Source organism: Stylophora pistillata, chromosome 8 (genome assembly GCF_964205215.1).
Source record: "Stylophora pistillata chromosome 8, jaStyPist1.2, whole genome shotgun sequence".
In the NCBI taxonomy this organism is placed as follows: domain Eukaryota; kingdom Metazoa; phylum Cnidaria; class Anthozoa; order Scleractinia; family Pocilloporidae; genus Stylophora; species Stylophora pistillata.
In genome coordinates, this window is record NC_142526.1 from 18,935,651 (window position 1) to 18,951,155 (window position 15,505).

At 40.6% G+C, this 15,505-nt stretch overlaps 2 protein-coding genes, 1 long non-coding RNA gene and 1 pseudogene across 3 annotated transcripts; 1 reads left to right on the top strand and 3 right to left on the bottom strand.

Moving 5' to 3' along the window:
• Positions 1-1,285: 1,285 nt before the first annotated feature.
• On the bottom strand, positions 1,286-3,264 carry LOC148725336 (beta-2 adrenergic receptor-like; annotated as a pseudogene).
• A 913-nt stretch (positions 3,265-4,177) lies between these two features.
• On the bottom strand, positions 4,178-8,317 carry LOC148725337 (trace amine-associated receptor 9-like). The gene is made up of 2 exons (XM_088731841.1): positions 5,591-8,317; positions 4,178-4,955 (listed from the first exon to the last, which is right to left on the bottom strand). The coding sequence occupies exons 1-2, from the start codon at positions 5,944-5,946 to the stop codon at positions 4,385-4,387; spliced, it is 927 nt and encodes a 308-aa protein (XP_088587967.1). The 5' UTR covers positions 5,947-8,317; the 3' UTR covers positions 4,178-4,384.
• A 2,181-nt stretch (positions 8,318-10,498) lies between these two features.
• LOC111329236 (melanocyte-stimulating hormone receptor-like) lies at positions 10,499-12,447 on the bottom strand. The gene is made up of 2 exons (XM_022933870.2): positions 11,991-12,447; positions 10,499-11,743 (listed from the first exon to the last, which is right to left on the bottom strand). Exon 2 carries the CDS (start codon positions 11,635-11,637, stop codon positions 10,702-10,704), a length of 936 nt encoding a protein of 311 aa, XP_022789605.1. The 5' UTR covers positions 11,638-11,743; positions 11,991-12,447; the 3' UTR covers positions 10,499-10,701.
• A 123-nt stretch (positions 12,448-12,570) lies between these two features.
• LOC148725338 (uncharacterized) lies at positions 12,571-14,581 on the top strand. Its single transcript, XR_015991069.1, has 2 exons — positions 12,571-13,149; positions 13,240-14,581. It is a non-coding gene; the product is annotated as an uncharacterized LOC148725338 (long non-coding RNA).
• Positions 14,582-15,505: the final 924 nt, after the last annotated feature.

Here is a 15,505-nt window from a genome sequence, read left to right on the forward strand (position 1 = left end):
GCCTGGGGCCCGATTTTCGAAAGCTCTAGTAACGGTCTCGGTTAGTGATATCAGCCCAGCCTTCGGCTTCGGCTGATAACACTTACCTCGACCTTGATTATTCCGGATATCACAAAAACTTCATCCAATAATTGCTTATAATTTGCATTTACTTAAAAAAATTTGATTTTCCAACGGAATAACTTTGTCTCACCGATTATCGCATCCTTCAAGTATAAGACCAACCAGGGCCTAATCTAAGTTAGCCTAGGTTTCCTGAGTGGGTGCACCTGAGTAGGGAAAGGAAAACACTTATGCTCTCAGATTCTCAGTGTTAACGAGCGTTCAATCAAAGTTTTCCTCCTTTTTTTTTTTAATTTTTTTTACTTCAGAATGCGCGGAGATCTTCTTAAACTTAGAAAAATGCCCATTTCTCGTCTTCTTTGGAGCTACCGATTGAAACTTCATGGAGAAATACAGCGTCACACCATCGTGATAATGTACACGTTTATGGCAAATGACCGGTGAAGGAATAGTTTCGTGAAGATCAGCCAACTTTAACATGTTTCAAATGACATACAAGTATAACAGTGTATCTTCAGAGGATTTCGGATTGCTCAAATTCCTGTGAAAGAAGGTGCAGCACTCGAAATCTGGATGATTTGCACACGCTTTGAGGTATACGTCTGTTACGTCGAGTAGCCCCCCCCCCCTCCCCCCATTAAGCCTGATCAATTTTTTTAAAAGATGACAACCAGAGGCGCTATTTCTGTGCGGGATATTGCTCATAAGATGACACTCTTTCCAAGCCTTACACGTTTCATTTGTCTGAGACGTTTGCTGCTGAGAACATTAGATGTAAACATCGCCAAATTATTCAATATCTGATTTTTGACCTTCGTTCGCGAATTGCCCGTATGAAAAGTAGAGGCCGGTCCGCAGACATTTTTACATATTTAAAAACTAGAGTGTTATAATCAACTAGGTGGGTAGTTTTAGTTCCAGAATCGGTGTACTTTTAGAGAAATTCAGGTAAACGTTTTCCCTGTTTTAAAAATGATCGAAACTGTACCGAGGTAAATAATCTATTGGTGTGTTCACATTCACTCCCAGGAAAAATTGAATGCATCAAAGTAAGACACATAATATCACTATAAATGGTAGAAGTACCAATCTGTAATGTTATATTTAGCTTGAGATAGAAAAATAAACATTTTACTCTTTTTTTGAGATGTTTTTGTATAAAAATGAAGCTCCAGGCCTCGAACAAGCAGCCGTTGTTACCATGGCAACAAGAGTGCTGTAATCTTTCAAAAGGGCATTTTTTTGCATCCTTTCTGAGTGCCTAACTGCGTGTAAAATTTGAAGGGGGCTTGAAAATTTTCATTTCCCAATATGTTTGATTCTTACAGACTTGTTCTTAATCTAGGTTTCCTGGGTAGGTAAACGAAAAAACTGTCTGATCGTGTGCTTTATGGCCTGTCTCATTTCTCTCATCTTCTAACAATTCAGGAATGGGTTTAGAGTCGAGTTAAATAGCAACAGAGATATCGCAAGAACCCAGGCGAAGTTAAGCCGGAAAGGTTTATTAAATCCACTGATAGAAATAAAACCACCAACAAAACCATAGGGGAGATAACAAGCCAATGACAGCATTTGAACCCACAGTGCTGTCGACACTGTTTTTCTGTATCTCACTTTGTTCAGTTGAATTCCTTCTCCATTCTGTTTTCCTTGGTGAGCTTGATCTTGCACTTGGGCTTGAGAAAGGCGAAGGGTGCGATAAATTTTGGTGTAGTAGAAACAGGAGATAACTAAGCATAATAACAACACTGCAGAAGCGATGCTGATAGCAATGTGTAGATTGTAAAAGAATACTATTGCATTGAGAGTGCTGAGGACCCAAAAAGTAAAAGCGAGAAGTCTTACTCGCTTCTCAGTTACTACCTGTCTGTATTTCAGCTCCAGCAACAGAGCGAGAAGTCTGTCCACACTTCATTGTGCTGTCATTGTCAGCAGCGATACCGCGCAGAATATTGAACCAATAGTATTAAAAAGTACTTCAGAGTAGTGACAACCCTTTGAATGTTCTGAAGACATGAAGTGAACACTGTAAAGAGGTTGTGAAATGAGGCCCACGCCCAGATCTGTGCACGCAAGACAACCGAGCAATAGTTTGGAGGGCGGATGAAGGCACGACACCTTACGAAGAGTAACGATGATCAGAAAATTTCCTACAAATGCAAAAATGGATAGAGGAAGATTTGTTGCTAAAAGGAATATCCTCTGAGCTGCTCCGGGAGCAATAATGTAGAAAAACTCTGGGCTTGTTGTCGTATAATTTCCATCCACAGTTAAATTCGACAATGATTTTATCCAGGCTTTTTCTCTATTCGCAATCCAAGCTCTAGTAACACTGTTTTGGTTAATTTACAGCAGTCAGTTTTTACCTCTCCAAGCTCTATTTGTCTCTTCTGAAAGAAAGAAAGTTATCTCTTATCCACAAGATCATATTACAAATAAACGACATGATATGATGGTGGTATATTCCTAAGTATTGGCGATTTCGCCGCCAAACATGGAACTTTATCGTTTGGATCGGTCGCGAGCCCAGCTGTGACTATTCGTGCTAGAGAACAAGAGGTTTTTTCGTGGCTTTCAAAAAATATAGAAACTGTATATTCACAACAGTATATATGGTACACACAAGAAACCACCTTTTATAGTATGATAACTTGAATTGAGGCCTGAAACTACGAACAATTTTTTTTTTAAACTGAGACGTTTGGAAAGAACTGATTAAAAATGAGTCATCGGGCTGATCCACAGCATCATCATCGACCCCTCATCCCGATCCATTCCTCGTCGAGTTATAGTTAGGAAAAGTCAATTAGTTGCTGGCGTCTCTTAGCCGCAGGGTAATAGACAGAGAGCTATTTTTCCAATTTGCATCGTTCGTACTGATATGATCCTCGCATCCTCGTTCTTTGAGCCTCTGACGGGTGACACAGGTGCCTCCGGTCCCGGCCTCCATTATTATCACGTCATAAAGAACTTCACAAACACAAAATAAAAATTGCTCTCTTGATAACTAAATATAACATTACAACTGGGGTTTTTTGTCGCTTGAAGTACAGAAAACTGAGAGTTGTTTTCGAAGATATATCACATGTGTACGCCACAAACAGGCTAAACCCCAAACATTTTCGGGAATCCAACTTGATCGAGATTAATGGTGAAAAACCCCTTTTCAACACTCTGAGCTGCGACCATTTTGGTCGCCATGGTAGGTGAAAAATATATTTGGCGACTAAATTTTCGACAAAAGTCGCTAATTTGCGACCAACAGATAAAAAAGAGAGACTTAGAAAATTGTCGATCTTTAGTCGAATTCTCAAACGAAAAAAGCAAGTATCTCCTGTGTTCGTCTTTTTCTCACATAAATTAATCTTTAGTTTCGTGTCACGTTCTCTCTGCAGTCGCCGTTGTGGTTTCCTTAAGGTCTCTACTGTCAGTGAGTGCCACGCATTAGAAAGGGTTAACAGATAAAAATGATGCACGCGTCATGACAGGTTCAAAACTTTCAGTTATTTTCTTACCTGTACGCCTTGATATGAATAAAGAAAGGAACTGAAACTAGAAGAACTTCAACCCTAATTAACTAGAAGAACTTCAACCCTAATTAATTTATTTTTAAAATGGTCAAATAATAGCAGGGTGCTGTGTCCTTAAAACTGTTTCCTTTCCTTTATTTTCGTAGAGAGTTTGATTGGTTAGCAAATTAAGGCAATTAATAGAATCCCTATTTTCAAGGCATGAAAGGGAACCTTCTTGTTTTTCAGCCAGGCGGCCAAGGTGCCATAAACACAAATTACACTTAGCATATCTTATGTTATTAAAAACTGAATCCGATTGAGCTGACAACACCTCACACAGACAGCTGTTGACATCTGTGAAGGTTATTAGAGAGGAAGTTATTTCAATTTTATCTTCTTCGCTAGAGCTTGCCAACGATTGGTTGTCGCCAACAAAGTATAAAGGGGCACTATAGAAAATGACGGCCAACGAGGGGAGATCATACCAATATCACAGCGTCTTCTGTGAGGATCAGGTCAATTTTGTGGGGATACAATCACACAATTAAAGTGATATTTGACAACTACCACGGTTATCTTGTTGAAAAAATGCTGATTAAACAGCCTTTGTATGATTCATTTATTGACACTCTTTAGCAGCTTTCGAGTTTACAATTGCTGATGCTCTAAAAGAGAGTTCGAAGTGTCATAATTTGCGTTTAAACAATTACACAAAAATTTTATTTTGCAACGGAATAACTTTGTCTGAACCGATTATCGCTCCCTTCAAGTATTAAACAGAGGGCCTTATCTTACTTAATCTAGGTTTCCTAAGTAGGGAAACGACAAAACTGTCTGATCGTCTGCTTCAAAGCCTGTCTTATTTCTCTCATCTTCCAACAATATAGGAAAGGGTTTAGAGTCGAATTAAATAACAACAGAGAAATCGTAAGAGCCCAGGTGAAGTTGAGGAAAGGTGTGTTCGATCCACTGACATAAATAAAACCAGCAACTGAACCAAAAGGGAGATAACAAGCCAGTAACGCCATTTGTACCCACAGTGCTGTGGACACTGTCTTTCTGTATCTCGCTTTGTTCAGTTGAATTCCTTCTCCATTCTGTTGTCCTTGGTGAGCTTGATATTGCACTTGGACTTGAGGAAGGCGAAGAGTGTGATAAATTTTGGTGTAGTAGAAAGAGGAGATGATTAAGCATAATAACACCGCTGCACAGGCGATGCTCGTAGCAATAGCTCGACTGTAAAAGAACACCGCTGCATTGGTAGTGCTGAAGACCCAAAAAGCGACAACGAGGAGTCTTACTCCCCTCACAGTTACTACCTGCCTGTACCTCAGCCCCAGCAAAAGAGCGAGAAGTCTGTCCACACTTATTTCAATTATTGTTAACAGCGGGGGTGTAGGGGGCTCTGGATAGAGGTAGTACCTTTGTCGTCTGGCAGCTGCATCCTACTTGGTGGGGTGGACGGGCACACTGGTCCTCATCCATCTCCTAAATCTCTCACGTGCTGGCTCCAAGCGCCACACCCCGGCACACCGCCTCAGCTGGCGGGCTAAACCACGTGAGGGGGTGATGTTTACACTGCATCACTACTAGGCGGAGGAGCTGCTCCAGGCAGCCAACGGCTAGAGGGCGGAGGAGATCCGAAGATCCAACGGCCATGTGTAGGGGAGTAAACCCTTCAAATCAGGAGTGGAGCCCCGAAGGCGGACCAGCGTGCAGTGCTCACTGACTCCGGCAGCTCCTGCAGCCAACCTGGTGCCGAACGTACTGCTCTGCATTCCTTTGGACTACATCGGCGAGGCCGAGAGGGGGGTCCTGTCGACTGGGCAACCCAGGATCTCCACACACTCCGCCCAGGCTTGCGCCCTGGAGAGGTCACTCCAGTGCCGCTGTTGCAGCAGGATCTGCCGCTCGAGGATCGGTCTCTACAGCCACAGCCGGCGCTGCAGCTCCACCACAGACTGACCATGGGCGCAACTCCATTGTCTCCCGAGACAGAAGGACGCCAACACAATGTTAACAGCGATACCGCGCAGAACGTTGAACCAATAGTATTGAAAAGTATCGCAGAGTAGTAACAACCCTTTGAGTGCTTTGGAGACATGAAGTAAACACTGTGAAGAGGAAGTGAAATGAGGCCCACGCCCAGATCTGTGCAAGCAAGACAACCGAGCAAGAGTTTGGAGGGCGGATGAAGGCACGACACCTTACGAAGAGTAAAGATGATCAGAAAATTTCCTACAAATGCAACTATAGACAGAGGAAGACTTGTAGCTAATATGAATATCTTCTGAGCTGCTCCGAGACCATAAAAGCAGAAAAACTCTGGGCTTGTTGTCGTATAATTTCCATCCTCAGTTGAATTCGCCATGATTTCATCCAGGCTTTTTCTCTATTCGAAATCCAAGCTCTAGCAGAACTGTTTGAGTTGATTTACAGCAGTCAATTTTTACCTCTTCAAAGTCTATTCGTCTCTCCTGAAAGAAATATATCTTATTAGACGTGTTCTTGTGTAGTATCGCTGAGTATTTTCACGAGTTGTGCCGTATTTTGACGAGCCCATGAGGAAAGTCAAAATAGAAATAACGAATGAAAATACTAAGCGATACGACTCACCAAAACGTCTAATAAGTTATTTATTATCCAACACGCCAAATTGTTATTGCACTGCGGGCGAATTTCGCGGATATTTATTTACGGGGAGTGCGTGACAGAAGTATGCGAAGCGTTCTCTTGTTGTTGTTTCTATTTTCATCAATAAAAAATTAAATTTCATTGTCGTCTAACTGCTTTTCTTCCTCCGATTTATCGGATAAACTTGGATCAATGATATTCGCGAGCTATTCCGACTCTTTGTCCTCAAAAAAATAATTTCAATTGTCCGCCACTTTATTTTGTAACTTCATTCCAATTCGTCACTTATGCGATCGGAGAAAACCTTTCTTACCGGTTCTCTGGAGCACAAATACCGCGTGATAATTGTACTCGTCTTGGGCGTTATACTCTACGGAGTGTAGTTCGATGATAAACATATCTTATTAGACGTTTTATTGTGTAGTATCGCTGAGTATTTTTACGAATTGTGCCATATTTTGACGAGCTCGCAGGGCAAGTCAAAATACAAACAACGACAACACGCCAAATTACTATTTTTTTCAGTGCGGGTGAATTTAGTGAATATTTCTGGAGTACAAATATCGCGTGATTTTTGTACTCGTCTCGTGCGTTTTCTTGTACTCTAGGAAGCCCAAATGGATAATAAAGAAAGTTATCTTTTACCCACAAGATCATATTATAAATTAACGACATGATATGATGGTAATATATTCCTAAACATTGGCGATTTCTCCGCCAAACATGGAACTTTATCGCTTGGATTGGTTGCAAGCTCAGCTGTGACTATTCGTGCTAGAGAACAAGAGGTGTTTCCATGGCTATCAATAAATACAAAAACTGTGTATTCACAACAGTATATATGGTACTCTCAAGAAACTACCTTTTATAGTATGATAGCTTGTATCGAGGCCTGAAACTATTTTTAAACAATTTTTTTAAACTGTGAAAGTTTTACAAAGAACTGATGAAATACAAGTCATGCAGCTTTCGCCGATCTACAGCATCATCATCGACCCCTCATCCCTATCTAGTCTTCGTCGAGATAAGTTGGGAAAAATCATTCAGTTGGTGGCGTCTCTTTGTTGCAAGGTAATCGACAGAGAGCGACTTTTTCCAACTTGAATTGTTCGTAATATGATCCTCATCCTATTTCCCTGGCCTCTGACGGGTGACAAATGTGCCTCCATAATTATCACGTCATAAAGAACTTAACAAAAAATAAATAAAAATTGCCCTCTTGATAACTAAACATAATGTTACTACTGGGTTTTTTTGCCACTTGAAGTACAGAACACTGAGAGTTGCTTTCGCAGATATATCACATGTGTGGGTCACAAACGGGCAAAACCCCCAAAATTTTCGGGAAGCAAAATCAAAATCAACTAGGAACTGACTTACCTCATCTCAATTTAGTCGCTATGGTGAGTGAAAAAATATCTTTGGCATCAAACAATTAGATGAAAAAAAAGGGAGACTTGGAAAAATTATGGATCTTTGGTCGAATTATCAAACGAAAAAACGCCAGTATCTCCTGTGTTTGCCTTTTTTTCTCTTCGCCTTCTGTTTGCCGTCTTCGTTGTGGTTTGCTTACTCTGCTGTTAGTGAGTGCCACATGTCAAAAAGAGTTAACCGATGTAAATGATGCGCGCATTATGACAGGTGCAAAACTTTCACTTATTTTCTTACTTGTACGTTTCTTGATATATATAAAGAAAGGAACTGAAACTAGAGGAACTTCCACCCTAATTATTTATGATCCTTCACCAAATAAAATGTTCAAATAACAGCTGGGTGCTGTGTCCTTAAAACTGTTTCCTCTCCTCTATTTTTGGTAGAAACTGTTTGTTTGGTAAGCAAGTTAATGAAAATGATATAAAAAATGACAAAATTGCCCGAGGCGATAGCCGAGGGCAACTCTTACGCTTCTTTCGTGAGTGCTCTCCAAACTTGAGTGCTCTCCAAACTTCCCACGTGCTCTGTAACTTGATAGTGCACAGCTGAAAGCATGAACCAATTGTTTTAGAACATAGCCGGTGGAATTGTGCATCAAATCCGACGCGAAAAACGGACAACAATATTAGTTGAAGCGAATCGTGACGGCGCTGATGCCGAGTCTCCTTTTCCTTTGTTTTCTCTTTTTCTGCCTCATTTAAGAACTCTAGCCCAAGGGAAAAGGTCGAAACATTGTCTTTGTTTTCGGACAAGTAGGCCGAGTCTCTGTTTGTATCCATTATTGTCGCGAAATATATTATTTTTCCCCGCGCTAACAATGGCCGCTCGCGCGAAAAAAAAATTTCTGGCGAAGCAATTTGCTGACGCTATCAGCGTGCACTATCGGGATTTTGAGCACGCGTACGTGTATTGAATTTGATCGCGCGGTTCTGCTAGCTATGTTCTAAAGTAAGATAACTTGTATTGAGACCTGAAACTAATAACAGTTTTTTTTAAACTGTGAAACTTTTAGAAAGAACTGATGAGTCATCGGACCGATCCACAGCATCATCATCGATCCCTCGTCGAGTTAACAATTGGTTCATGCTTTAGCGTGCACTATCGAGTTATGGAGCAAGCGGAAAGTTTGGAGAGCACGAAAGAAGCGTAAGAGTTGCCGGAGGCGATAGCCGAGGGCAACTCTAGCTTCTTGAGTGCTCTCCAAACTTTTCACGTGCTCTGTAACTCGATAGTGCACAGCTGAAAGCATAAACCAATTTGTTTAGAACATAGCCGGTGGAATTGTGCATCAAATCCGACGCGAAAAACGGACAATAATATCAGTTGAAGCGGATCTTGACGGTGCTGATGCTGAGTCTCCTTTTCCTTTGTTTTTCTCTTTTTCTGCCTCACTTAAGAACTCTAGCCCAGGGAAAAGGTCGAAACATTGTCTTCGTTTTCGGACTAGTAGGCCGAGTTGGCCGCTCGCGCGAAAAAAAAAATTTCTGGCGAAGTCGGATTTGCTGACGCTATCAGCGTGCACAATCGGGATTTTGAGCACGCTTACGTATAATGAATTTGATTGCGCGACTCTGCTAGCTATGTTCTAAATATAGTTAGGAAAAGTCAATTAGTTGGTGGCGTCTCTTAGCCGCAGGGTTCGTAATATGATCCTCGCATCCTCCTTCTCTGAGCCTCTGACGGGTGACGTAGGTACCTCCATAATTATCACCTCAAAAAGAACTTCACAAACACAAAATAAAAATTGCTCTCTTGATAAACAAATATAACATTACAACTGGGGGATTTTTGTCGCTTGAAGTACAGAAAATTGAGAGTTGCTTTCGGAGATATATCACATGTGTGGGTCACAAACAGGCTAAACACTAAACATTTTTGGGAATCCAACTTGATTTAGATTAATAATAAAAAAGCCCTTTCCAACACTCCGAGTTGCAACCATTTTGGTCGCTATGGTAAGTGAAAAATATATTTGGCGACTAAACTTTCGACGAAAGTCGCCAATTTGCGACCAACAGATAAAAAAAAGGGAGACTTGGAAAATTGACGATCTTAAGTCGAATTAACAAACGAAAAAACGCAAGTATCACCTGTAATTTTCATTTTTTCATATAAATAAATCTTTCTTTTCGTCGCGTTCTCTCTGCAGTCACCGTTGTGGTTTGCGTAAGATCACACATCAGAAAGAGTTAACCGATGTAAATGATGCACGCATCCTGAGAGGTGCAAAACTTTCAGCTATATTCTTACCTGTACGTTTCTTGATATATAAAGAAAGGAACTGAAACTATAAGTTCTTCCACCCTAATTATTTTATGATCTTACACCAAATAACATGGTCAAATAATAGCTGGATGCTGTGTCCTTAAAACTGTTTCCTCTCCTTTATTTTCGTAGAGAGTTTGATTGGTTGGCAAATTAAGGCAATTGATAGAATCCCTATTTTCAAGCCATGAATGGGAAACTTCTTGTTTTGCACCCCGGCGGCTATGGTGCCATAAACACAAATTATACGTAGCATATCTTATATTATTAAAAACTGGATCATTGAGCTGACAACAGCTCACGCAGACAGCTGTTAACATCTGCGAAGGTTATTAGAGAGGAAGTTATTTCAATTTTAACTTCTTCGATGGGGGCATCAGTGGCTTTCAGGGGGACCAGTTGTGACCAACAAAGTAAAAAAGGGGGACTATAAAAAATGACGGCCAACTAACTGCCAATGAAGGGAGATCATAACAATATCACAGCGTCTTATGTGAGAATCGGGTAAATCTTGTGGTGACACAACCAAAAAATTACAGTGATATTTGACAACTACCACGGTTATCTTGTTGAAAAAAATCTGATTAAACAGCCGTTATATGATTCATTTACTGGCATTCTTTAGCAGCTTTCTAGTTTACAATTGCTGATGCACTAAAACAGAGTTCGAGGCGTCATAATTTGCGTTTAAAAAATTCATACAAAAATTTAATTTTGCAATGGAATACATTTATCTCAGCGGATTATTGTCTCCATCAAGTACTAGACTAAACAGGGCCAAAACTAACTTGATCTAGGTTTCCTGAGTAGGTAAACGAAAAAACCGTCTGATCATGTGCTTCATGGCCTGTCTCATATCTCTCATCTTCCAGCAATACAGGAATGGGTTTAGAGTCGAGTTAAATAGCAACAGAGAAATCGCAAGAACCCAGGCGAAGTTAAGGAAAGGTGTATTCAATCCACTGATAGAAATAAAACCACCAACAAAACTATAAGGGAGATAACAAGCCAATAATGCCATTTGTACCCACAGCGCTGTGGACACTGTCTTTCTGTATCTCGCTTTGTTCAGTTGAATTCCTTCTCCATTCTGTTGTCCTTGGTAAGCTTGATCTTGCACTTGGGCTTGAGAAAGGCGAAGGGTGCGATAAATTTTGGTGTAACAGAAAGAGGAGATCATTAAGCATAATAACAACACTGCAGAAGCGATGCTGATAGCAATGTGTAGATTGTAAAGGAATACTGTTGCATTGAGAGTGCTGAGGACCCAAAAGGTAAAAACGAGAATTCTTACTCGCCTCTCAGTTACTACCTCTCTGTATCTCAGCCACAGCAACAGAGCAAGAAGTCTGTCCACACTTATTGCAGTTATTGTCAACAGTGATACCGCGCAGAATATTGAACCAATAGTATTAAAAAGTAATGCAGAGTAGTAACAACTCTTTGAATGCTCTAAAGACATGAAGTAAGCACTGTAAAGAGGTTGCGAAATTAGGCCCACGCCCAGATCTGTGCACGCAAGACAACCGAGCAATAGTTTTGAGGGCGGATGAAGGCACGACACCTTACGAAGATTAACAATGATCAGAACATTTCCTACAAATGCAACTATGGATAGAGGAAGATTTGTAGCTGAAAGGAATATCCTCTGACCTGCTCCGTAAGCAATAATGCAGAAAAACTCTGGGCTTGTTGTCGTATAATTTCCATCCTCAGTTAAATTCGCCATGATTTCATCCAGGCTTTTTCTCTATTCGCAATCCAAGTTCTAGTAACGCTATTTGGGTTGATTTACAGCAGTCACTTTTTACCTCTCCAAAGTCTATTTGTCTCTTCTGAAATAAAGAAAGTTATGTCTTATCCACAAGATCATATGATAAATAAATGACATGATATGATGGTAGTATATTCCTAAACATTGGCGATTTCGTCGCCAAACATGGACCTTTATCGATTGGATCGGTTGCAAGCTCAGCTCTGACTATTCGTGCTACAGAACATGCAAGAAGTGTTTTCGTGGCTGTCAATGAATATAAAAACTGTATATTCACAACAGTGTATATGGTGCTCACGCGAAACTACCTTTTATAGTATGATAGCTTGTATTGAGGCCTGAAACTACTAACAATTTTTTTTAAAATTGTGTGAAATTTTTAGAAAGAACTGTTAAAAAATGAGTCGTCAGGCCGATCCACAGTATCATCATCGATCCCTTATCCCAATGTATTTCTCGTCGAGATATAATTAGGAAAATTCAATTAGTTGGTGGCGTCTCTTAGCTGCAAGGTAATAGACAGAGAGCTATTTTTCCAATTTGCATCGTTCGTAATATGATCCTCGCATCCTCTTTCTCTGAGCCTCTGACGGGTGACGCAGGTGTCCCATTATTATCACATCATTAAGAACTTCACAAACACAAAATAAAACTTTCTCTCTTGATAACTAGATATGATATCACAACCGGGTTTTTTTCCAATTCCCAAATTGTGCTTTGCGCTTGAACTACATAAAACTGAGAGTTGCTTTTCCAGATCTATGACACAGGTGGGTCACAAACAGGTAAAACCCAAAATTCGGGAATTCAACTTAGAGTCGCATAATTGAATAAAATCTCGTGTTCTGATTGGTTAACGAAGCGAGGTATTTAGCGTGGAATTGCGAGTTGAAAACGAGGTCATATTGCTTCGCCTCTCTAGCTTCGCCCTCGAGATAAAAACAAACAACATCATTACTGTTTTCTTATTTCCTACTTTTATTCAATCCTGCGGTTCTAGGAGAATACATTACCTGACGAGGGAATTCCGCGTAAAATTGCGCTTTAAAACCGATGTTGTACTCATCGCTTCGCGATTCGTGCGATGTCGGTTTTCGTGTGCAATTTAACGGGGAGTGCCCTCTCAGTTAATGAATTTTCCTATAAAATCAAATAGGAACTGATGTACCCCAGGTCATTGAAAATTGACTCTAATTAGAGTTACGGCCTTGAATTTCCTCAACAGAGTCGGGTGGATTAGACACGTCGTCATCCCCCGAGAAGCCTCTATCGCAAAAAATCGCTCCACATTGCACTGGACACCTGGAGGAATACGCAAGAACTCCTAGCGGCGAACAGTAGAGAAATATATTAAGGAGATGGCGAGGATTTGGAGAAGCATCAAGCTCATGGCAAAGTACCGACAGATTTTGAGGGAGCAAGTCGCTGCCCTACACTTAGGCGTAAAAGACATGAAGGAGTGAGTGGGTGAGTGAGTGAGTGAGTGAGTGAGTGTCAGTTACGAAAAAGAAGGAGAAAAATTGACCTTATAAGTATTAACATGCTGATATGTTTTAGGAGCCATCTCAGTCATGGGATAACGTGGAGAAGGGCATGCTTGTGTTTCAGACGGCTACAAAGAATCAGCAATTTTTCCAAATTCCAGTGTCTGTGGTTGATCGAGGTTAATGGAAAAACACCTATTTAGTATTCCACGCTGCGACCATTTTGGCGAGTAAAAGATAAAATTTGGAAACAAGTCTCCAATTGGCGACCAACAGATTAAAATGATGGAAGACTTGGAAAACTTATGGATTTTTGTCTGAATTACAAAACGAACAAACGCCAGTATCTCCGCCTCCTTCCTGGTTAGCTCAACTGGTTAGAGCGCTGGTTTGTGTTGTGCGGGAGGTCGAGGGTTCGAGCCCCGGCCGGACCAATACTCATGGTCTTAAAATAACTGAAAGTAAACATGCAAAAGTAAAGTGATCGAATGATACTGTAACGAAACACCTAACAAACAAAACCCGGATTTGCTTTGGTGGCTTTAAAAAGTAATATAGGATTTCCAATCTTACCTCCATTAACGGTGGGCCTGGTTCGAAGTCAACATGTCGTTTCTTAAGAACAAGTAAATCATCTTGTGGAGTGGTAACATTAACCACTTTTGCACTATTCCCCAGATCCCTCTCGTCGTTACTTTCCTCTTCCCCGGTCTCTTCGTCACTGCTCCCTTTGTTTTGTTCCAATCGACTACTCGAATCGATGACGGAGATCTTTGAGTCACCTTGCTTACCATACCTTTTCTCTGCTTTCTATAAAGTACTTTAAGGTAACTGTGGAGGATTTGCTACCTTTCTATAATATCAAGAAATGGATAGATATTCTAGTCTTCGCGGCTAAGGACGAATAAACCGTAGGCCCCATCTCCTGCAGGGTTCGGGGTAGGAGACGTTAATTTCCCACGCACGAGATTACTGTGTGGTGGATGACCTCCTCTGGGGTGGGATGGGTGGGTGAAGGTGAGAGCGTTACATGGACTGTAGCGGCTGCCAGAGGCGCCTGATATGTTGACGTTCGATCTCAACCTTAACAACAACATGTTAAGCGCTATTGATCAGTACCTGTGAATATGCGCGATATAAATTGGTAATAATTAGTAATTAGTTTAATCACGTTCTCTTTGCCGTCACCGTTGTGGTTTGCTCAAGGTCTCTACTGTCAGTTAGTGCCACACGCGAGAAAGAGTTAACCAATGTAAATGATGCGGGTATTGTGACAGGTGCAAAACTTTCACTTATTTTCTTACCTGTACGTCTCTTGATATATCTAAAGAAAGGAACTGAAACTAGGAGAACTTCCACCCTAATTGTTTTGGGATCCTACATAAAATAAAGTGGTCAAATAATTAAATTCTAAAGTAAGGAATTCAGTATTTGATTGGATCATTGTGAGCGTCTACAGTAAATTAATTCAACGCAAGATATAATTTGTTACGCGCGCTATTCAAAAAGCGCTTAAGGTCAACCTACAAAAATATTGACATGCTCTTGATAGGTTCATCAAAAGCATGTTCTTTAAAGGTACCCCACTCCCCTATGAAATACAGGTTGTTCGTCTTTTCCAAAGAAATGCAACTTTGGTTTCCTTCGTTTGTTATTTCTAAAGCCTATTTCAGTGCGTTTGGTAGATTCTCTGTTCCTCCTTATTTGTTCCGTGTCACTTTTTTCACGATGATGTTCTTGTTTTCCTGTTCCTTCCTCAGTCCCACACTCTATCTTAAGTCCCAGTCTTCATGCTAAAAATAATATTTGGCATCTAAAAATTTCGACGAAAGTTGCCAATTGTCGACCAACAGATAAAAAAAGGGAGACTTTAAAACTGTCCTTCTTTAGTCGAATTATCAAACGAAAAAGCGCCAGTATCTCCTGTATTTGCTTTTTTTTTTATTATCATTTAATAAATCTCTAGTTTCGTTACGTTCTCTTTGCCCTCACCGTCGTGGTTTGCTCAACTGAGGTCTCTACTGTCAGTGAGTGCAAAACTTTCAGTTATTTTCTTACCTGTACGTTTCTTGATATATATTGAGAAAGGAACTGAAAAGAACGTCCACCCTTATTATTTTATGATCCTACACCAAATAAAATGGTCAAATAATAGCTGGGCGCTACGTCCTTAAAACTGTTTCCTCTCCTTTACTTTCAGTAGAGACTGTTTGTTTGGTCAGCAAGTTGATGAAAATGATATCAAAAATGACAAAACTGCCTATTTTCAAGGCATAAATGGGAAACTTCTTGTTTTGCATCCCAGCGGCTATGGTACCATCAACACAAATTACACTTCG

Coding starts and splice junctions, on each gene's coding strand:
- LOC111329236 (XM_022933870.2), bottom strand. CDS start 11,637: ATGGCGAATTTAACTGAGGATGGAAATTATACGACAACAAGCCCAGAG.
- LOC148725337 (XM_088731841.1), bottom strand. CDS start 5,946: ATGGCGAATTCAACTGAGGATGGAAATTATACGACAACAAGCCCAGAG. Junction 4,956..5,590: donor TGCGCGGTATCGCTGTTAAC/ATTGTGTTGGCG, acceptor CCCGCTGTTAAC/AATAATTGAAATAAGTGTGG.